This window comes from Tympanuchus pallidicinctus, unplaced genomic scaffold, assembly GCF_026119805.1.
Source record: "Tympanuchus pallidicinctus isolate F22 unplaced genomic scaffold, pur_lepc_1.0 scaffold58, whole genome shotgun sequence".
NCBI lineage: Eukaryota > Metazoa > Chordata > Aves > Galliformes > Phasianidae > Tympanuchus > Tympanuchus pallidicinctus.
The window spans coordinates 102,964-124,211 of NW_026294778.1; the positions used below are offsets into that span (position 1 = coordinate 102,964).

General features: G+C 56.4%; 4 protein-coding genes across 6 annotated transcripts in view; all 4 read left to right on the forward strand.

Moving 5' to 3' along the window:
- LOC128091993 (zinc finger protein ZFP2-like) overlaps nt 1-21,110 on the forward strand; it is a 41,097-nt gene extending 19,987 nt beyond the window's left edge. The window contains exons 4-5 of one of the 2 annotated variants that reach the window (XM_052705425.1): nt 2,885-3,084; nt 19,812-21,110. In XM_052705425.1, coding sequence (XP_052561385.1) covers nt 2,885-3,084; nt 19,812-20,565 — 954 coding nt within the window. In that variant the 3' untranslated portion in view covers nt 20,566-21,110. The remainder of the gene's footprint in view (nt 1-2,884; nt 3,085-19,811) is intronic. The other variant, XM_052705426.1, reaches the window with a different exon arrangement.
- Nucleotides 1,325-2,844, forward strand: LOC128092011 (zinc finger protein 620-like). The gene is made up of 3 exons (XM_052705447.1): nt 1,325-1,571; nt 2,218-2,316; nt 2,422-2,844. Exons 1-3 carry the CDS (start codon nt 1,358-1,360, stop codon nt 2,733-2,735), a joined length of 627 nt encoding a protein of 208 aa, XP_052561407.1. The 5' UTR covers nt 1,325-1,357; the 3' UTR covers nt 2,736-2,844.
- Nucleotides 13,845-15,109, forward strand: LOC128092006 (leukocyte receptor cluster member 9-like). Its single transcript, XM_052705442.1, has one exon. It carries the CDS (start codon nt 14,119-14,121, stop codon nt 14,770-14,772), a length of 654 nt encoding a protein of 217 aa, XP_052561402.1. The 5' UTR covers nt 13,845-14,118; the 3' UTR covers nt 14,773-15,109.
- On the forward strand, nt 18,304-19,951 carry LOC128092010 (zinc finger protein 620-like). Of its 2 annotated transcripts, none has more exons than XM_052705444.1 (4): nt 18,304-18,550; nt 19,197-19,295; nt 19,401-19,772; nt 19,857-19,951. In XM_052705444.1, exons 1-3 carry the CDS (start codon nt 18,337-18,339, stop codon nt 19,712-19,714), a joined length of 627 nt encoding a protein of 208 aa, XP_052561404.1. In that variant the 5' UTR covers nt 18,304-18,336; the 3' UTR covers nt 19,715-19,772; nt 19,857-19,951. The 2 variants fall into 2 exon arrangements, with proteins under 2 accessions (XP_052561404.1, XP_052561405.1); XM_052705445.1 differs by having other exon boundaries at nt 19,404-19,772.
- Nucleotides 21,111-21,248: the final 138 nt, after the last annotated feature.

Below are 21,248 nucleotides of genomic sequence, written 5' to 3' on the forward strand. Positions count from 1 at the left end.
GCTTCCGCTGCAGGCCGGACGTGACGTCATCATGGCGCGCGGTGACGTCACGGCGCGTCGCTCGCTCCGCCGGCTTTCTCCGCTGCGATCGTTCCCCGCTCCGTCCCGGGGCTTCCTGCGCTGCTCCACGGCCTGAAGCCGCACCGGGCCGCGTTTCCCGCAGGCGCTGCCCGCTGTCCCCGGGGGCGAAGCGCCGCCCGGCTGCCGGCTGAGATCCTCTCCCGTGTCGCCGTTTGCTGTCAGCCGCCTCGGGCTCTTGGTGCCGAACGGGAAGTGCTGAGTCCCGGCCCGGCCCGCTGATGGATCGCCTGGCAGCGGGCCGCTCAGCCCTGGCAGCGCAGGTAGCGGCCGTGCAGCGGTGTGATCGGAAGGGGGGGCCGCACCTCTCTTGGATCCCGTGGAAGGGCCTTCCTGGAGATCCTTCCTTTTCCCCGTGCGCCGAGATGTTCCGAGATCGCTGAGCAATCTTCCTGGTCGTCCCTTTGCCGTTCCGCTTCCGTATCTCTTTCTCGCTATGCTGCCACAGCCGCCCAATAGCATCAGTGCCCCACAGCGCCGCACCAAAAACTGTCATTGCCGCGTAGCAGCGCTCCCCCGTGCTGCTCCCCCCTAACAACGCTGCCCCGTAGCATCATTGCTCCACTGTGTCCCTGCCCCACGGCGTCACTGCTTCTGTGGCAACTGCTGAGTCCCGGCCAGATCCGCTGATGGATTGCCTGGGAAAGGACTGGTCAGCCCTGGCAGCGCAGGCGAAGGCAATTTAGCTGTGTGATAGGAAGGGTTTGAGCCTGGCTGCACTCCCTTAGACCCCATCAACGGGCTGACAGCCACTGGGGAGGATCTGTGGTCGGAGATCCCTCCTTGGTTGTGGTGCAAAAGGGTCTGGCCTCTTCTCCCAGGCAAACAGTAGGACCCGAGGAAACGGCCAGAAGTTGTACCAGAGGAGGTTGAGGTTGAACATTAGGAGAAACTTTTTCTCTCAGAGGGCGGTCAGGCATTGCAATGGCTGCCCAGGGAAGTGGTGGAGTCGCCATTCCTGGCAGTGTTGAAGAGGTGCCTGGATGAGGAGCCAGGAGATATGGTTTAGTAGCTTGTGGTACTGACAGGAATGGGAGGGGGGTTGGACTAGATGATCTTGTAGGTCATTTCCAACCTTGCGATTCTATGATTGTATGATTCTAGGGACAGCAGCATTCCCTCACACCTATCCTGCCGATTCTTACGTCCCAGCAGGCTGCAGTGAAACTCCTGCCTTTCACCTGTGACAATCGCAGTCTGCGGGAGAGCAACAAATGGCCACACCGCATCCATCTCAGGTAGGAGTGTGGGGAAGCAAGCAAGTGAGGGATGTGAATGCATGGGGAGAGGGAGGTGCCTTTCTCTTCTCTGCCAGCTGCTTCCCTGGGCCGTGGCAGTTCCCAGCAAGGAGCCTCTTTGCTTGCAGGAGCCCGTGACCTTTGCGGAGGTGGCCGTGTATTTCAGCAGGGAGCAGTGGGCGCTGCTGGACCCTGCGCAGCGAGCGCTGTACCGGGACGTGATGCTGGAGACGTACGCGTGCGTGGCCTCGCTGGGTGAGGGCTTTGCTGCCTTTCGTCCTTGTTAGGGCTCCTTTGGCTGTGTAGAACGACACTGCAAGCAGGGCTTAGAATAATTGCAGTGTAGTTACTTGTGGAGGAACGCGGCAGCACCAGAAACAAAATGTAGGTAAGTTTCTCATATGTTTCAGGAAGGATTAGCTGCTTAGAACTCTGAGAAATGGTCCAGAGTCACTGCTGGCCAGCAGCCATCAGCTGGGAGGGGTTGGATCAGCTCCTGCAAGCTGTCTTTGTGTGGCTGTGTTGCATATTGCTGCGTTGCATTGTGCCGCCGTGCTCCAGCAACCTGACAACTCTGGTTATTTGCCTTTTTTTTTCCTTTTCCATTGAATTATTGCAAACCTTTATGAAGCCTTGGGCACTAAGCAGTTTGGATACAATTTAAAAAAAGAAATCCTAAGGTGAACATTAGAGAAACTGTTCCTGCATAATTTTCAGGTACGTCGAGGTCATGTTGGGCTTCAAAGCAAGCCAGTATGTGTTGGCCCAGTGTCATCCAGGCCCTTATTGTGGTTACAGAAGTTGGGAGGGACACCGAGTGGAGTTGTTGGAGAAGCAGCTGTGCCAGAATCATCGGAATGCTTTCACGTCCTCTGCTTCTGTATTTAACCTCCATGTCCAGCCCCCAAACCTATGGTGGTCTCCCTGCTTGAAGGAGAGGAAGACCCCTGGGACCCAGATGTGCATGTCCTGGAGGACATGGCAGGAGATCTCAGCCCAGGTGAGATGGTGGGGGACAGGAGGAGGTTGGGCTGACAAGAACCATCTTTGTCTGAGAAATAGTTTAGGCCTACTGTGTTATTTCTGGCTTTTCTCTGTCATCCAGCAGGACATGGAATCACAACTGTTGAGGAGGGTGTACAGAATTGTGATGTGACTGAAAGGCGGTGTGGAAGTGTCTTGGTGGAAGAAATCAGAAAGGATATCCAAGGGGATCTGAAACAAGTAGAGCACCTCAAGAAGCAACAGGGAAACCCTCCAGGAGAGACTGTGAGGAATCTCCTGGACTGCAGCACAGGTCAAAAACAGCCTGAAGATGCAAGGAGTAAGGAAGTGTGCCAGGAGAAAAGGCAGAACCCACGTGCTGAGTGTGGAAAAAGCCTGAAAAGCTTTTTAACCACTGTTGTGTATGCTCAATGAAGAGATTGTACAAGTGTTCAGATTGTACCAAAAGCTTCAAATGGAAATCCCACCTCGCCTTCCATCAGCGCATCCACAGAGGAGAGAGATCCTTTAGGTGTTCTGAGTGTCCAAAGAGCTTCAAGAACAGTTTCCCCCTCACCTGCCACCAGTGCATCCACACAGAGGAGAGACCCTTCAAGTGTCCTGATTGTCCAAGGAGCTTTAAAACCAATTCCCACCTCACTGGCCACCAGTGCATACACAGAGGAGAGAGGCACATAAAGTACTGCGAGTGTGGGAAGGGCTTCAAATACAGCTCTGTACTGCAGTGCCACCAGCGCATCCACACAGGAGAGAGACCCTTCAAGTGTTGTGAGTGTGGGAAGCACTTCAAGTACAGTTTTGTACTGAAGTGTCACCAGCGAATGCACACAGCAGTGAGACCCTTTCAGTGCTCTGAGTGTGGGAAGGGCTTCAAATTTGCTTATCAATTACAGCACCACACGCATCCGCACAGAAAAGAGACCCTTTACATGTCCTGATTGTTCAAAGAGCTTCAAAATCAATTCCCAGCTCACCTACCAGCAGCGCATCCACAGAGGACAGAGACCCTTTAAGTGTCGTGAGTGTGAGATGAGCTTCAAATACAATTCTGTATTGAAGCGCCACCAGCGCATCCACACAGGGGAGAGACCCTTCGAGTGTCCCGAGTGTCCCGAGAGCTTCAGAACTAGTTTCTACCTCACCTGCCACCCATCATCCACACAGGAGAGAGACCCTTTAAGCGCATGTCAGCAGTTTGTGACGTGGTTTGGCCCGGTTCTGTGACTGGTGAAGGAGGAGGATCCACGGATCCATGCCCCAGAAAAGGGAGAATGGGAAAAGGAAAAAGGGGAAGGAGGAAAAGGGAAAAGGACAGGTAGACGGGCCTAACATCCAAACAGTGGCAGTGATCTGAAGAGGAAAGCTCATTTACTAGAAAATATATCAGAACGCAAGATAACACAATATAGTACAGTCTAATGGGAATTGGAGTTAATAAATAAAAGTGAGAGAGAGAGAGAGAGTGTTTGAAAGCTGAAGGTCTTGCTGTAATGCTGAAGGTGAGCACACGTGCTGCCAGGACGAGCAGAAAGTGAAAAAAGAGACATCTTGTGATGTGCAAACAGTTTTTATCTTTACCTCTGATGTGTGAATGGAAACACAGAGTCCCCTGGGGCATGTAGTTCTTCTCAGAACCAGCTACCCAGAGCAGTAACTGTAAATCCCAAAGCACTGCACACAATCACAGAATCATAGAATGGCCTGGGTTGAGAAGGACCTCAAAGGTATGTATTTTCAAGGCCCTGCCGTGGGCAGGGCGCCAACCATTAGACCAGGCTGCCCAGTGCCACATCCAGCCTGGATGCAATGGTGTGGAGTACTGGTGACAAAACATCATAAAACTAACACTGCATCCCTTATTCCACATTACTGTATCATGCTCAATATCTAAATACATACAGATCGTTCTCAGTTAGCATGTATCAACATGTAATTAACGTTGTAATAATTGTACTAAGCACACACACATGTACATACACGTGGAATGACTGAATACACTCGGCCAACGTCAAATTCCCTTGTGGTACACATTGAACATCCCCTCTTTCTGCATCACGCTGAGCAAAAACAGTTCCACTGTGAGTTTTGCCCTTTCCAGAGGCTGCAAGGACCCACAGTGCTTTTCCCAAGATGCTCTTTATATGTACTGCAGGGACTTTATCTCCCTGTATGTTATGTAGGGAGCTGGGTTGGGTTGGACCATCGCCATTGACCGATCCTTGAGTGTTGACCAACCACGTGGCTTCTGCCAAGCGCTTCTCCCAGTGCTCAAATGTGCTGCCACCCATTGCTTTCAACACAGTTTTTAACAAGACGTGTCATTTGATTGTACCAGAAGCTGGTGCATGATAGGAGATATGATAAATCCCCTCAACGCCATGATCTTTGGCCCAAGTGTTCACAAGAGAATTTTGGAAACGAGACCCATTATCTGATTCAATCCTTTCTGGAGTGCCGTGTTGCCACAGGACTTGTTTCTCCAGACCTAATATGGTGTTGTGGGCAGTAGCATGGGGTATGTGTATGTTTCCAGCCACCCAGTGGTTACCTCCACCATGGTGAGTACATAACGCTTCCTGCTGTGAGATCATGGCAAGGTGGTGGAATCAACCTGCCAAGCCTCCCCTCTGAGCTAGAAATAATTAACCCTTGTGTTGCCAGTTCAAGTCCATTTGAGCCGCCTTAAGTTTAGAGGCTTAATCTACCTGATGGTTATTTTGTTGTTCTTCAGTAGCCCAGTTCTTGGGCACGTGAGCATCTATGTGACACACCTTTACAACCATATTCTTTACTTGGGCAACAACGTCTTTCCACCGTTCAGCAGTTCAAATAGATGTACCCCTTCTTTATCAGTTGTTTTGTTCCCACTGCTTTCACCACCCCCATCAGGCATTTGCCACTATCCGTGAGTCACTATAAATCATTGGCCACCTCTCCCGTCCAGCAACATCTAAGGCCAGTTGAACAGCCCCTACCTCTGCAAATTGGCTTGATTCTCCTTTTCCTTTGGTGGCCTCTGCAACTTGTCATATAGGGCTCCGCACAGCAGCTTTCCATCTGCAATGCTTCCCAACAATAGGATACCATCCATCAGAGAACGGCTACTTTCATTTTCTGGTAGTTCATCGGATGATGGGGTCTCTAGCACACAGTACCTCTTCTGCTGGTGATGTTCCAGACTTTTTGTCTTCAGGTCAGTCCACGATCACCTCTAAGATTGGTGGGTGACTGAGGTTCCCCGTTTGAGCTCGCTGTGTAATCAATGCAACCCACTTACTCCAAGTGGCATCAGTCGCATGATGGATGGAGGGAACCTTTCCTTTAAACATCCAGTTCAGCACTGGCAGTCGAGGTGCCAGAAGGAGCTGCATTTCAATACTGACTACTTCGGAAGAGGTCCAAGCCCCCCCATATGTGGCCAAGATTTCCTTTTCAGTTGGGGTGTAGCACTCTTCAGCCCCCCTGTATGCTCAACTCAAGAGGTTAGCCTCGGGTCTCCTGAGGCTCCTTGCCACTGCATCCAAGTGGGATCTTTCTCTCTGTCCCAAATGTAAGAAGAGCTTCTACCACAGCTCCAGACTGAGTACCGGAGAATCCATTCAGGGCAGAGACCTGGAAAGACAGAGTTTCATCCAGGGGCTGCAACATTATTGACAGCTGGCTAATCTGTGTGAGAGGTAGACCCTGCAAGTGTCTCACCTGCAGGAGGAGTTTCTTTGAGGGCTGGCACCTCTTTGCTCATGGGAAAACCCCATGAAAAACTGGAGAGATCCTGAGGATGATAGAGACCTAAGGATCATGGAAACCCAAACGCTTCCCACCGTACAGAAAGAGTTTGAAAAAACAAAGTGGCATCACTGGCACTCTGTCTGGAAAAGGGACTTATACCTGGGAGCTTCTGATGGTTTCTTTCCCTGTTAATAGAATACAATCTCTCCCCATGCCCAGTTTTCTGCTCTTCCTGTCAGCAGCTTTTTGAAGCCATTTCTTAAGGAAGTTCAGCTGTGTAGGGATGTCCTGTGTGCACGTGTTCTGCTCAGTAATTTTGGAGTCCACTGATGAATCGTGTAGAAGGGTCAGGAGAGCAGTCCAATGTCTCTTGGAGATTTAGCAAAAATGACCTGCATTCAGAAGAGGTCATCCTACCTGCAAGCTTTCACAGAGCAACCAGCCAATCCCTTCATCCTTGTGTCAGACCGCCGACAAGTCATGTGGAAGAGACCAGCCTTGGAAGTTAAGCTTGGTTTGCCCTGCTCCTCATACTCCTGATCACTGCATCCCTTCTGTGGCAAAGGGCCTTTCTGTGCAGTGTGAAAGGGGACAGGGAAGGAGAATAAAGGAGCTGAGTTGTCCTGCAGCTTTTGTTTTCATTATGCTCTGGCCCTACTTTCTCCAATAAAAGACAAAGCGTTGAAGGACTGGGGAAGGTGGAAGGAGGTCAGACTCCAGATCCCTGCATGCTTCTGGGGGAAGGCACGTTTGGCACAAGGCCCCATCTCCATTCCTAACATGCGCACAGGAGGTTGTGCAGGGAGGGCTTTGTCACTCAGCCAGTTCAACCAGCACTTGTATTCACCCAGCAGCAATGTATGTCCTCTTTGTAACACGCGACCTCTGCACAGCCCGGAACTGGTGCAGCCTCACATACAGAGCTCCCCAGTAAACGAGCAGCTCTCCAGGTCTCCATCTGCGTGGTTGTTATGCATCATTGTTTTTCTGGTCTTGGTGTCCATCCAAAGTTGGAGGCACAGCATGTTGACGAGGCATCTGGATCTGCTCCACATGGAGTTGGGCAGACTGGAGCACATTATAAATGTTTCTATAGCACTGCACACAGCATGAGGTGTAAGCAGGAGGAGCTAGAAGCTTTTAGCTTGGTCCTGGAGTTACAACATCCTCAGCATAAGCAAGGTGTGATGGAAAGGTTCTATGAAATGCATGCTGTGTGCACTGCATGGCTCCGGGCTCTCCAGGATAGGCAGGGCAGGTGAAACAGGATGGTGTTGCTGTACGTAATGGTGGGCTGGAATGCATGGAGCTTGCTGTTCCCAGTGACATGGCTGTGAGACTCCAAATAAGGTTTAAGGGGCAAGGCAGTAAGGTGAGAGTCTGCTATAGGCCACCCAGCCAGGAGAATGATCCCAATTAATCATTCCTAGGAAGTGTGAGAGAACAGTGAGGTGGATTGTGATCTGATTGACTGGCAGAGCTCGGAGGGTTGTGATTATTGGTTCAGAATCTGATTGCAGGCCTGTAACTAGCAGTGTTTCCCAGGGGTCCAATCTTGTTCAACATCTTCCTCGGTGACCTGGATGAAGGGATAAAGTGCACCCTCAACAAGTACAATGCTGGGAGGAGTGGCTGACATACCAGAAATCTGTGCTGCCGTTCAACAAGATGTGAACAGAACGGTCAGTTGGGCAGACAAGAACGTGATGAATTGCAACAGGAGGAAATATAGGAAGGGGGAGGAAAAACTGCCTTCAGCCATACAGGCTAGGGTTGACCTACTGGAGAGGAGCTTCCCAGCAAGTTTGGAGCTGGGGAGCGAGGGTCAGGGAACAGCAGGGTCATGCAGCATCATTTGTCTGCAGACAGAGCGCAGCTTTGCAGGACTGCCTCTGACATTTGGTCCCCACTATGGCCACGTCCCACTGCTGAGCTCCATGGGGGTCCCTACAGATCCTTGGGCCACCAAAGAGTGTCTGAGTTGGAACGAGGACACTGCGACAGGAACACTGGGTGGTCATGGGGTGTCACAGCCAAAACACGACACAGTCATGAGGTGACCGTGGATAAGAATGTGGTGACAAATAGGTCAGGGATCAGAAGGGGAAAGTCAGGCCAACGTGGTGTGACCATGGGTAATCATGTGGGTCACATGGGGCAAAGATGGTGTTGTGATGGGGTGACAAAGAGGTGACCACTGGGTGACCACAGCGGGGTATCTTTGGGTGACCACAGTAAGGAAGGGGAAGGACCACGGAGTCAACAGCTCAGCGAGTTCTAATTGAGAAGGGGACAGAGCAGGCTGTGCAGGGGCAGCAGGGAACGCGGTGACAACACAAAGGGAAACTCTAGCTCCTGGCTGGGGAGCGCAGGACATGCTGGTGGAGCAGCAGTGTGGGGCAGCTCGTAATTCAGAATCCCTGCAGGGAAAGGGAGGACCAGAGTGGTTTTCGGGCTCCTCTGAGCACAGTGATGTCACTGGGGAATGAGAAATTACCTGGAGTGGTTGGATCGGGGTGGCCTGAAACTGAGCGAGACGAGGTCAGCATGGTCACAGCTCAACACCACTGCATCCCCCAGCACAGCCCCAGCTGCTCCTGCTCACCTCCAAGAGCACTGAGACTCTGGTGTGCACCACAGGCCTGACCATGGCTACGGCCAGCATCGACACAGGCACCGTCCTCGTGCTCAAGGTCGTGCAGATGAATGGTGCCTGCAGCCACAGGAGCCCGCTGTGATGAGGCTGAGCGTCCCGTGTGCCATCATAGCCCCGCATCCCCATCCTGACCCACACATCCCCTTATGTGGGTCCTGTCCTTGGGGTGCTTGGTCAGAGGAAGGGTGCTTGGACACAGCCCAGCCCCACTGCTGACCTGTGTCACTGCAGCGTTTGCAGCCCCGCGCAACAGCGCTGTGAGGTCTGGGAGGTCCGTGAGGGCAACCGTGGGTGACCATGGGGTGATCAAAGGGGACCACGGGGAGAACATGATGTGACCGCGGTAAGACATCAGAGGTAACAGCCCATAAGAATGGGGGGCAAAGAGGCGATTATGGGGGTATCTTGGGATAACCACGGGGAGAGCAGGGGGACCATCGGGTGACCATGAAGTTACTATGAAGGAAGTGTGAAGGAACTGTGGGGTGAGCATGGAGAGACCGTGGGCAGAATATTGTGTGGCCACCAACTGACCATGCAATGACACTGGGATGAGCATAGAGCGACCACAGGCCGGAAAGAATGGAAAGAGCCTGGGAAGTGGCACAGGAAGCAACTGAGCGTGTCCCACAGAGCAGTTAGCAGCAGGGCTGGTGGCATCTGTCACTGGTGTATGGAGAGAGCTCTGCGTCACAGGGCTGCCTCTTACATTTGGCCACCATGAAATACTGGAGGGGGAAGAGAAATGAAATGAAATGAAATGAAATGAAATGAAATGAAATGAAATGAAATGCTGCCCCGGCCACCTCTGAGAGAAGTGAGACCCTGTGAGCGCCCTGGGCCCGGCTGTGGGCACTGTGAAAAGCATCTCAAGATGAGAGGTGCTTGTGCCAAGCAGGGCCTCCTGTGAGGAGAGGTAATATCCCGGGTGCCCTCACTGTCTGCATCCCAATCCTGCCCCACGCATCCCCTGAATGGGCACCTGCCCTTGGGTGCTGGAGCAGACATGGGGTGACAAACAGGTGAGCGTGGTGAGAGCACTGGAGGATCGTGGGTTCGCTATGGATGGACCGTGGGGATCATGGATCAAAGGGGGGAGCGTGGAGTAAGCAAGAGGGTGCTGGAGCAAACAGCGGGTGACAATGAGAAGACGAAGGGCAGACAGTGGCATTTCTGTCAGGTGTCCATGCGCAGACGACAGGAGTAATATGAGCGGAACACGGAGTGAGAAAGGGATGATAAAGAGTTGAGCATGGTGCGAGGACAGTGAAACCGCGTGGCAACCACTGAGCGAGCGTGGCAATGTCATGGAGGGAGCACGGGGCCACCCGTGGGGCTCAGGCAGTGGTGGAGCACTGGGAGTGATACGGCTGTTCCCAGGCAGAGCAGCGGCAGCGAGCATTCCTCGGAGCAGACAGACAGACAGACACACAGACGGACGGCACGCAGGACGGCGCCGTCACGCCAGGGCTGATCGAGGTACCCGCAATGGAGATCTGCCCGGAGACGGGTGATGCCGCCCAGCCCAGGCACTCCCTGCTCCCTTCATCCTCCTCCCACAGCAGCCATGGGGAGCGGCCGTGCGGTGGCGGCCGGGGCCGTGCTGGTGGCATCGGTGGCGCTGGGAGCACGGCTGGCCGCTGGCACGCGGCCCTCGGGTGAGCGCGGAGAGCCGGGGTGGGGATGGTGCAGGCCGGTCCCTGCCGGGCTCTCCCGGCACCCATCCCAGCCCCGCGCGCGGCGTTCGGAGCCCCGGGGCTCCGGGACGCCAGCGGCACCGCAGCCGTGGGGGGCGCGGGGTGGGGCCGGGACGGAGCGAGGGCGGGGAGGGGCTCTCGGGTCCGGCGAGGGGCCGCTGCGCTCCGTGACGGCGCCCTCTCCCCGCAGCGTTTTTCCAGTGGAGCGCTACAGTTGAGTGCCGCTTCCTCAATGGCACCGAGCGGACGAGGTTTCTGGTGAGGCACGTCTACAACCGGCAGCAGTACGTGCACTTCGACAGCGACGTCGGTCTCTTCGTGGCCGACACGGTCCTGGGAGAGCCTTCTGCTCGGCTCTTCAACAGCCAGCCGGACGTGCTGGAGAAGAACAGGGCTGCGGTGGAAATGCTCTGCAACTACAACCACGAGACAGTGGCCCCTGTGACGCTGCGGAAGAGAGGTGAGTTCACGCGTCCGCACAGCTCGCGACGGGCACAGCGCTGATGAGCACACGCGGCGCTCTCACAGCCCGTCCCCAACGCTCTCCCTCTGTCCCCCGGCAGAGCCCAAGGTGAGGATCTGTGCGCTGCAGTCGGGCTCCCAGCCCCAAAGCGACCGGCTGGCTTGCTACGTGACGGGCTTCTACCCACCCGAGATCGAAGTGAAGTGCTTCCAGAATGGGCGGGAGGAGACGGAGCGCGTCGTGTCCACGGACGTGATCCAGAACGGGGACTGGACCTACCAGGTGCTGGTGCTGCTGGAGACCAGCCCACGGCACGGGGACAGCTACGCGTGCCGGGTGGAGCACACCAGCCTGCGGCAGCCCATCGGCCAGCCCTGGGGTAAGGCCCCTCGCCCCTGTCGGCTCTGGGGGGAGTGGGAGCGTGGCCTTCAGAACCTGAGCTCCCCTTCCTGTCCCTGCAGAGCCGCTGGTGGATGTGGGCAGGAGCAAGCTGCTGGTGGGCATCGGGGGCTTTGTGGTGGGGCTCGTCTACCTGGCGCTGGGGCTCTTCCTCTTCCTGCACACTAAGAAAGGTGAGCAGTGGGGCAGCGGGGCTGTGCTGTGGGGAAGGAGATGGCGGCGGTGAGCTGTGGCCACGCTCGCTCAATGTGACCATGACCTCGTCTCGCTCAGTTTCAGGGCACCCCGATCCAACCACTCCAGGTAATTTCTCATTCCCCCAGTGACAGCGCTGTACCCGGGAGCCCCAAGCTCACTGCGGTCCTCATTTCTCCCCCTTTCCCTGCAGGGATCCTCAACTAGCAGCTGCTGCTCCACCAGCATGTCCTGCGCTCCCCAGCCAGGAGCTAGAGTTTCCCTTTGTGTTGTCACCGCGTTCCCTGCTGCCCCTGCACAGCCTGCTCTGTCCCCTTCTCAATTAGAACTCGCTGAGCTGTTGACTCCGTGGTCCTTCCCCTTCCTTACTGTGGTCACCCAATGACACCCCACCGTGGTCACCCAGTGGTCACCTCTTTGTCACCCCATCACCCATCACAACACCATCTTTGCCTCATATGACCCACAGGGTTACCCGTGCTCACCCCACACTGGCCAGACTTTCCCCTTCCGATCCCTTCACTCTCAAGCCATTTTTCCCCCTGAGACTCCTTCCTAGCAACCCTGTGGTCACCCGATGTTGCCACCGTGTTCTCAGCATGCCAACCCATGTCCTCACCATCATTACCCCGCGGTCATCCCGGAGACACACATTCTGCACCCACTTTCTCACCCATCTCCTGGCTGTGTTACGCTTAGGCCGTGACACCTGGCGATCACTCGGTGTTCCCATCGAAATGACCTCGCAGTGTTCTGGTTCCAGCTCAGACACTGCGAGTAGCACGCTGCTTTTTTGGCTGTTGCTGAGTGATGGAGCGCTCCTGAGGCCGGGCCGGGCCACGGAGAGGGGAAGAACCATTGCCATGATGACGTGGAGCCAGGACAGGTGTCCTCATCCAAGCATACGTGACGCCATGCGGAAGGCCTTAAAGCTGTGTGGAGTTGGGCAGAATACAGACGATGCTTGACGCTCGGGGATTGGCTGGGCGTTGGGTGGAGGGTGCTGACACGTCTTGCCCCATGGCCACCCCATGCCCACCTCTTCACAACCTCATTCCCACCTGACGCTCCTCCCCGTGATCCTATGGTGTTTCCCTCTGTGTTCCCTTCACTGTCATCCCGTGCTCAGCCCGCGGTCGCCCCACGGCCTCGCCATGATCCCACCCCTCGTGATCACCGCGCGTTCCCTGTGTCATCCATCGCTGAGGAAAACGCTCCGAATCGTAGATTTTTAAGCAGGCAAAGATCTTTGTGATAGCAGCAAAGTCTGTCCATCATTGCAACAATGGGCCCCTGCTGGCCAAAGGCAGAAATTGCACAGCAGTCCATTCGTTCAGTTCCACCCCCGGGTCCGACGCGGTAATTCCTCTCCTGGCACAGGTTGGTGGAGCTTCTCCTGGTCACCATCTTCCCGACGCTGTTGCCACAATAGAAGGTCTGGTACCAACTCGTTGTTTTTAGGTATGGCCTGTGCTTTCCTACACAGGTAGGAGGGCAGTGTTTCCAAAGGGAAGCACATTGGTTCCGTGCTGCGCTAGGCTCTCCCCGCCCTGCCTGTTTCCTTTGCCTCGTGCCTGTCTCAATCCTACCTGAGCCGAAACGCCCCAATCCGCACTTTACTCCGTTCAGCAGCTTTCTTGGTGAAAAACAACTTGTATCACTGTTTCGCAGGAAGGTTTTCAGTTCGGTCAGGGCCGAGACTACAGACAGAAAACACTGGAAACTTCCACTGCAAAAACACCACCCGCCTCTCACATTTTCCAACCTTATTGATTCCGTGATCCAAACGCCAACCCCAGCTCGGGTCGGTATGAAAAAGGGCTCCAAAGGGAAGTCCCAGCGGCTGTCAGCTTCATTTGGAATGTCTTTCAAAACCCCGCGTGCAGAGGGAGCCTGCTCCATCCCTACGCCCTGAACCAAGCACACATTCTCATCAAACACTCCCCACCGAGGGCTCATCCTAACAGCTGCTGCCCATGGAAGGCTCCGTGTTGCCTCATCTGCCTCTCATGAGGAGTAGGGAAGGAAAGTAGGAAGGGAGGCAGGGAGGGATGGAGATAAGAAGGGAGGCAGGGAGGAAAGAAGGAAGGAGGCAATGAAGGAAGGAAGGGAGGGAAAAACTCAAAATTAAGAAGAGATGGGGGCAGTTGACCCGGTGCAGTGAGGGAAATTGGAGGTGAAAAGGCAATAAATGGTGCCGTGGACCATGGGGGGGGGAGTGGGATGTGAATGGCTGCACTGATACTCATTCAGGTCAAACACAACCAGACGCCCATAGGCACCGATGCAGCTCCTTGGCCACGCCCCGCGCCGTAACCTGGCCACGCCCCCCGGGTCGTCTCAGTTTTGAAGCCACGCCCCTAACATTCCTGGCCACGCCCCCATGCCCTGCGCCCGTCGCTTTTTGGCTAAACCACGCCCTTTCCGTTTGGCCACGCCCCCGCACGCCGTCGGTCCGATTCCAGCCACGCCCATCGCCGTTAACCACGCCCCTTCGTGCCATCAGCCACGCCCCCTTTCTGTCCTGGCCCCGCCCCGTCCCACGCTGCTCTTTGCCCGCACCGCGCCCGGTGCCGCTCCCGAAGCCACCGAACGGACCCGGTTCCGGCCCCCGGACTCACGGGCCCGCTGCCGCACCCGGACCCGCACCGCGGACCCATGGACGGCGGTCTGCGGCCCGGATCCCCGCAGCCGGGACCGGAGCCGCGCTCCGGACTCGCGGAACCAGACCCGAACGCGGGCGCGGACCCGGCGCCCGGACCCGCGAACGCGGAGCCCGATCTGAATCGCGGTCCCGAGGACCCGGACCCGGATCGGCGTCCCGGCGGCGCGGAACCGGTTCCGGCCCCGGCGCCCGCCCCGTGCCGTTGGTTCCTGGAGGGCCGCTGCCGTTTCGGGCCGCGCTGCCGCCGCCCGCACCCGGGGCGGAGTCCGACCGCCGGCCCGGAACCGGCAGCGACGCGGGACGAACCGGCAGCGGCGGGGAAGAAGCCGCCGCTGCGCCGCGCCGCCGCCGTCCTCAGCCGCCTCCGCTGGGACCCTCGAGCGGACCCCGCGGCCGCCACCGTGGAGTACCGCGACCGCTTCGTGGGCGTCGTGGAGCGGCGGCTGCTGGAGTTCTTCACGGGGCCGCTGTGCGACGCGGGGCCCGCGGACCTGGCGGTGCCCGAACACCGCATCGTGCGCATCCGCTACCGCGGGCGCTGCGTGTGGGACCGGGAGAAGCGCATCGATCGCGTGTTCGGGTCGGGGGGGGGGACGGGGACCATGCGGGAGGTGCTGGAGGAGCTGGGGGAGGGCTGGGGGGAGTGAGGGAGGGCGACGAACCCCCGAAATGCCGTCGGGGGCCCTTCTGTACCCCGGAGGTGACGGTGAGGTCCCCTCTGTGCTGGGGACGTGGGGATGCGCACTCCTGGAGGAGCCCTCGGCTGCAGTGACGTGGGCACAGGGTTCCCTTCTGTATCCAAAAAAAGGGCACCAAAATCCCTTTTGCATTGGGGACATGGGGACGTGCACATGGGATCCCCTTGGGCACAGGCTCACGGACATAGGGCGCACACACGCTTGGGGCCCTTCTGTACCCTGAAAGTGACACGGACGTCCCTTTAGCACTGGGATAACATGGCGGTGACATGAACGCCTCACCCTGTTCTGTAGTCCCACGGTGACAGTGAGGTCCTCTCAGCACTGGGGATATCGGGGACCCTTCTGTGCCACAAACACACGGAGATGGACACTTGGACCCCAGAGGAGACAGTGGTGTCCCTTTGGCTTCGGGGACATGGATGTGGGGGACCCTTCTGGTACCCCAAAGGTGACACTGAGGTCCCCTCGGCCCTGAGGACAGGAAAACCTGGACCAGGACACCGGGCTCCTTTTGTCATGGGGACGAGGACGCACCGGGCGTCCTTACCGTACCCCAAAGAAAGTGGTACTGAGGTCTCCTTGGCTCCTGGCAACAATGACATGGGGACGTGGCACCCGGACACCTTCTGCCCTCCATGGGTGACACCGAGGTTGCCTTGGCACGGGGGACACGGGTATGGCGACGTGGACATTGGGTCCCTCTTGGCCCTGGGGTGCTGTTCACTGTTCTGTTACCATTTCTGCTCAGAGGGAAAAGACAGAAGGCCTTGGGAGGTCACCTGATGGCCCTTTTCATCGTCTGGCTCACCTCTGCTGCCCGTCTGCCTCAGCATGAGCGTAAGGCCTTTGGCTTTTGGACACTCTCTCTCTTTGCATTTGATTTTTTAGCTCATATTCTAATGATCTTGTATTATTTTGTATTACAGAGTGTATCTTGCATTCCGATATCTTTTCTAGCAAATTAGTTTGTTTCCTTTCAGATCGTCGCTTCTGTTCTGTTTCAGAGCCCATCTCTTCATCCTTTTTCCCATTTCCATTTTCCAGGGTGCGGATCCACAGATCCCCCCTCCCGCCAGTCACGGAACCAGGCCGAACCAGCCCACAGACCACTGACACTCTGGTCGAGGTGCCACAAGATAAAGCTGAGTAGCTCAGCGGTGGTAGCGGTGGTAGGAGGACGGTTGGATGGGATGATCTTGTAGCTCCACTCCAGCCTCGTGTTTCCACGGTTCCATCACCGTTCTGAGCTGCTCTCTGTGTCTGGGCCGTATTGCTTCAGGCGCTCCCTGCTCTCACTGCACAGAGGTGCTCTCTGAACTGCACACTGCATCTGCAGTGCTCCTGTTTCCTTCAAGCCATTCTCCTCGGCAGTTCCCAAAGGATCACAGAACCACCGAATGGCTTGGCTTACAAGAGACCTTTCAGATCATCCAGTTCCAATCCCCTGCTCCAGGCTGGGACACCTCCCACAGCCCCGTCCTGCCTGGCACTGAATGCCTCCAGGGCGGGGGCATCCACAAGCTGCTCCCTCTCAGGAAATAATTTCCTCCTAACAGCCAGCCTAAATCGACCTCCTTCCACTTGAAAGCCGTTTCCCCTCATCCTGTCGCCACACACCCTTATCAAACAGCCCCATCCCAGCTTTCACGGAGCCTCCCTTCAGGCACTGCCCACGACTTCAGCTCGCCGCTCGGCGGGCACTGACGGAAGCTGCTGGCAGCTCACCCCGTTTCTCCCTGCAGAAGAGGCCTCTGCACACCCAGCACCTTCACGCCGTCTGCATTAACAATACCTTCCGCGGCTCACACGCCTCTCTCGCTCCTCCCATTTCTTTCTACGCCCGTCTTGCCAAGCCGCCGCCCATCGTAAACACGCGCCGTTTGCAGTAAGCGAAGCGCTGCACCGCAGCCGCTCCCATCGCTTCCCGCAGCGCTGCGGAACGGGACGGGACGGGACGCGGCGCAGCACAGTGCGGGCCGGGCCTCACCGCCTGCTCTCAGCCGCCCCGCGCAGCGCTGCTGCAGCCCCGCGCCGTCCGCGCGTCCCGCCGGCCGCCACCCACCGCCCCCCGGCTCCGCGCCGCAGCCCCGGATACGAACTGCGGCAGCGCCGCTCCCGCCCCGTCCCACTCCCCCCCCGCCCGTCCGCACTCCGCTTCCGCTGCAGGCCGGACGTGACGTCATCATGGCGCGCGGTGACGTCACGGCGCGTCGCTCGCTCCGCCGGCTTTCTCCGCTGCGATCGTTCCCCGCTCCGTCCCGGGGCTTCCTGCGCTGCTCCACGGCCTGAAGCCGCACCGGGCCGCGTTTCCCGCAGGCGCTGCCCGCTGTCCCCGGGGGCGAAGCGCCGCCCGGCTGACGGCTGAGATCCTCTCCCGTGTCGCCGTTTGCTGTCAGCCGCCTCGGGCTCTTGGTGCCGAACGGGAAGTGCTGAGTCCCGGCCCGGCCCGCTGATGGATCGCCTGGCAGCGGGCCGCTCAGCCCTGGCAGCGCAGGTAGCGGCCGTGCAGCGGTGTGATCGGAAGGGGGGGCCGCACCTCTCTTGGATCCCGTGGAAGGGCCTTCCTGGAGATCCTTCCTTTTCCCCGTGCGCCGAGATGTTCCGAGATCGCTGAGCAATCTTCCTGGTCGTCCCTTTGCCGTTCCGCTTCCGTATCTCTTTCTCGCTATGCTGCCACAGCCGCCCAATAGCATCAGTGCCCCACAGCGCCGCACCAAAAACTGTCATTGCCGCGTAGCAGCGCTCCCCCGTGCTGCTCCCCCCTAACAACGCTGCCCCGTAGCATCATTGCTCCACTGTGTCCCTGCCCCACGGCGTCACTGCTTCTGTGGCGACTGCTGAGTCCCGGCCAGATCCGCTGATGGATTGCCTGGGAAAGGACTGGTCAGCCCTGGCAGCACAGGCGAAGGCAATTTAGCTGTGTGATAGGAAGGGTTTGAGCCTGGCTGCACTCCCTTAGACCCCATCAACGGGCTGACAGCCACTGGGGAGGATCTGTGGTCGGAGATCCCTCCTTGGTTGTGGTGCAAAAGGGCCTGGCCTCTTCTCCCAGGCAAACATTAGGACCCGAGGAATCGGCCAGAAGTTGTACCAGAGGAGGTTGAGGTTGAACATTAGGAGAAACTTTTTCTCTCCGAGGGCGGTCAGGCATTGCAATGGCTGCCCAGGGAAGTGGTGGAGTCGCCATTCCTGGCAGTGTTGAAGAGGTGCCTGGATGAGGAGCCAGGAGATATGGTTTAGTAGCTTGTGGTACTAACAGGAATAGGAGGGGGGTTGGATTAGATAATCTTGTAGGTCATTTCCAACCTTGCGATTCTATGATTGTATGATTCTAGGGACAGCAGCATTCCCTCACACCTATCCTGCCAATTCTTTAGTCCCAGCAGGCTCCAGTGAAACTCCTGCCTTTCACCTGTGACAATCGCAGTCTGCGGGAGAGCAACAAATGGCCACACCGCATCCATCTCAGGTAGGAGTGTGGGGAAGCAAGCAAGTGAGGGATGTGAATGCATGGGGAGAGGGAGGTGCCTTTCTCTTCTCTGCCAGCTGCTTCCCTGGGCCGTGGCAGTTCCCAGCAAGGAGCCTCTTTGCTTGCAGGAGCCCGTGACCTTTGCGGAGGTGGCCGTGTATTTCAGCAGGGAGCAGTGGGCGCTGCTGGACCCTGCGCAGCGAGCGCTGTACCGGGACGTGATGCTGGAGACGTACGCGTGCGTGGCCTCGCTGGGTGAGGGCTTTGCTGCCTTTCGTCCTTGTTAGGGCTCCTTTGGCTGTGTAGAACGACACTGCAAGCAGGGCTTAGAATAATTGCAGTGTAGTTACTTGTGGAGGAACGCGGCAGCACCAGAAACAAAATGTAGGTAAGTTTCTCATATGTTTCAGGAAGGATTAGCTGCTTAGAACTCTGAGAAATGGTCCAGAGTCACTGCTGGCCAGCAGCCATCAGCTGGGAGGGGTTGGATCAGCTCCTGCAAGCTGTCTTTGTGTGGCTGTGTTGCATATTGCTGCGTTGCATTGTGCCGCCGTGCTCCAGCAACCTGACAACTCTGGTTATTTGCCTTTTTTTTCCCTTTTCCATTGAATTATTGCAAACCTTTATGAAGCCTTGGGCACTAAGCAGTTTGGATACAATTTAAAAAAAGAAATCCTAAGGTGAACATTAGAGAAACTGTTCCTGCATAATTTTCAGGTACGTAGAGGTCGTGTTGGGCTTCAAAGCAAGCCAGTATGTGTTGGCCCAGTGTCATCCAGGCCCTTATTGTGGTTACAGAAGTTGGGAGGGACACCGAGTGGAGTTGTTGGAGAAGCAGCTGTGCCAGAATCATCGGAATGCTTTCACGTCCTCTGCTTCTGTATTTAACCTCCATGTCCAGCCCCCAAACCTATGGTGGTCTCCCTGCTTGAAGGAGAGGAAGACCCCTGGGACCCAGATGTGCATGTCCTGGAGGACATGGCAGGAGATCTCAGCCCAGGTGAGATGGTGGGGGACAGGAGGAGGTTGGGCTGACAAGAACCATCTTTGTCTGAGAAATAGTTTAGGCCTACTGTGTTATTTCTGGCTTTTCTCTGTCATCCAGCAGGACGTGGAATCACAACTGTTCAGGAGGGTGTACAGAATTGTGATGTGACTGAAAGGCGGTGTGGAAGTGTCTTGGTGGAAGAAATCAGAAAGGATATCCAAGGGGATCTGAAACAAGTAGAGCACCTCAAGAAGCAACAGGGAAACCCTCCAGGAGAGACTGTGAGGAATCTCCTGGACTGCAGCACAGGTCAAAAACAGCCTGAAGATGCAAGGAGTAAGGAAGTGTGCCAGGAGAAAAGGCAGAACCCACGTGCTGAGTGTGGAAAAAGCCTGAAAAGCTTTTTAACCACTGTTGTGTATGCTCAATGAAGAGATTGTACAAGTGTTCAGATTGTACCAAAAGCTTCAAATGGAAATCCCACCTCGCCTTCCGTCAGCGCATCCACAGAGGAGAGAGATCCTTTAGGTGTTCTGAGTGTCCAAAGAGCTTCAAGAACAGTTTCCCCCTCACCTGCCACCAGTGCATCCACACAGAGGAGAGACCCTTCAAGTGTCCTGAATGTCCAAAGAGCTTCAGAAGCAGTTCGAACCTCATCCGCCACCAGCGCATCCACACAGGAGAGAGGCCCTTCCAGTGCCCTGAGTGTGGGAAGAGCTTCAGGAGCAGCTCTGACCTCATTGTGCACCACCGCATCCATACGGGGGAGAGGCCTTTTAAGTGTCCGGAGTGTCCAAAGAGCTTCAAAAGCAGCGCTCATCTCACCTCCCACCAGCGCATCCACACACAGGAGAGACCCTTCCAGTGCCCTGAGTGTGGCAAGAGCTTCAAAAGCAGTTCTGACCTCATTGTGCACCTGCGCGTCCACACGGGATACAAACCTTACAAGTGCTCAGAGTGCGGGAAGAGCTTCAAAAGAAGCTCGGAATTGAAGTGCCACCGCCGTGTCCACACGGGGGAGAGACCCTTTGAGTGCTCCGAGTGTGGGAAGAGCTTCGGCAGCACTTCCAGCCTCGCTTACCACCAGCACATCCACACGGGAGAGAGACCTTACCAGTGCTCTGAGTGTGAGAAGAGCTTCAAAACCTCTTCCTACCTGACTGTCCACCAACGAATCCACACGGGAGAGAGACCCTACCGGTGCTGTGAGTGTGGGAAGAGCTTCAGCAGCAGTTCTAAACTCAACTCCCACAAGCGCATCCACAGAGGAGACAGCCCATAAAAGTGCCCTGAGTTTGTGCAGAGCTTTACTTTCAGGTCCTGTCTCCCTGCCTTCCTGCACATCCTCGCGAGAGACGGAGCCTGTGGGTCCCCAGACTCCTTCATCTGGCAGGTAAAGTGCTGCAGCCAGCAGGGAGAGCTCTGTAACGTCATCCTCACTGTAATGAAGATGTGCTCCAGTGTGTGAACGGGGAGATCCACCGTGAGCTGGGCGGGGAATGGTGTGCGTGGCTGAGAGCAGGGAAATACAAACCCCATCCATGTTTGGGTACCCGACCTCGGCCGCAGGACACATCCAACCCCTCCTGTTCCCTTCCTCATCCTGGTTATCGCCTATGAAAATCGACTTGTGCTTTTCCTGTCGTCTCCTGCTCACCACTCCGTTACCTGTTGCAGAGCGACTGCCTGGTGACATTTTACTGCTGTCAGCACGTCAAGTCACAGCAGCTGCAACACAGGTTTGAAGTTTCCTCATGGACACCCAGCTTCGGAAGTCCCTGAGCTGGCAAACCCCTTTCCCTGCATGGGGCGCAGGAGAGAGCACTGTAAAGAGAGCACTGTGCCCAGCTGGGGTAAGAGATACCCTGCGTGCGTCCCGCTCCAGGGTCACGATTGCCACTCCAGTGCTCAGAGGAGGTGCTCACATTTTCCCTTGGGTGTATTTGGATCAGCCAGCCCCTGATT

Bases quoted from the DNA above. Each gene is read 5' to 3' on its own strand.
- LOC128092011 (XM_052705447.1), top strand. From the start codon at position 1,358: ATGGGGAGAGGGAGGTGCCTTTCTCTTCTCTGCCAGCTGCTTCCCTGG. The intron at 1,572-2,217 runs GTGAGGGCTTTG...CTCCATGTCCAG, and splicing joins CGCGTGCGTGGCCTCGCTGG to CCCCCAAACCTATGGTGGTC. The intron at 2,317-2,421 runs GTGAGATGGTGG...TCTGTCATCCAG, and splicing joins GGCAGGAGATCTCAGCCCAG to CAGGACATGGAATCACAACT.
- LOC128092006 (XM_052705442.1), top strand. From the start codon at position 14,119: ATGGACGGCGGTCTGCGGCCCGGATCCCCGCAGCCGGGACCGGAGCCG.
- LOC128092010 (XM_052705444.1), top strand. From the start codon at position 18,337: ATGGGGAGAGGGAGGTGCCTTTCTCTTCTCTGCCAGCTGCTTCCCTGG. The intron at 18,551-19,196 runs GTGAGGGCTTTG...CTCCATGTCCAG, and splicing joins CGCGTGCGTGGCCTCGCTGG to CCCCCAAACCTATGGTGGTC. The intron at 19,296-19,400 runs GTGAGATGGTGG...TCTGTCATCCAG, and splicing joins GGCAGGAGATCTCAGCCCAG to CAGGACGTGGAATCACAACT.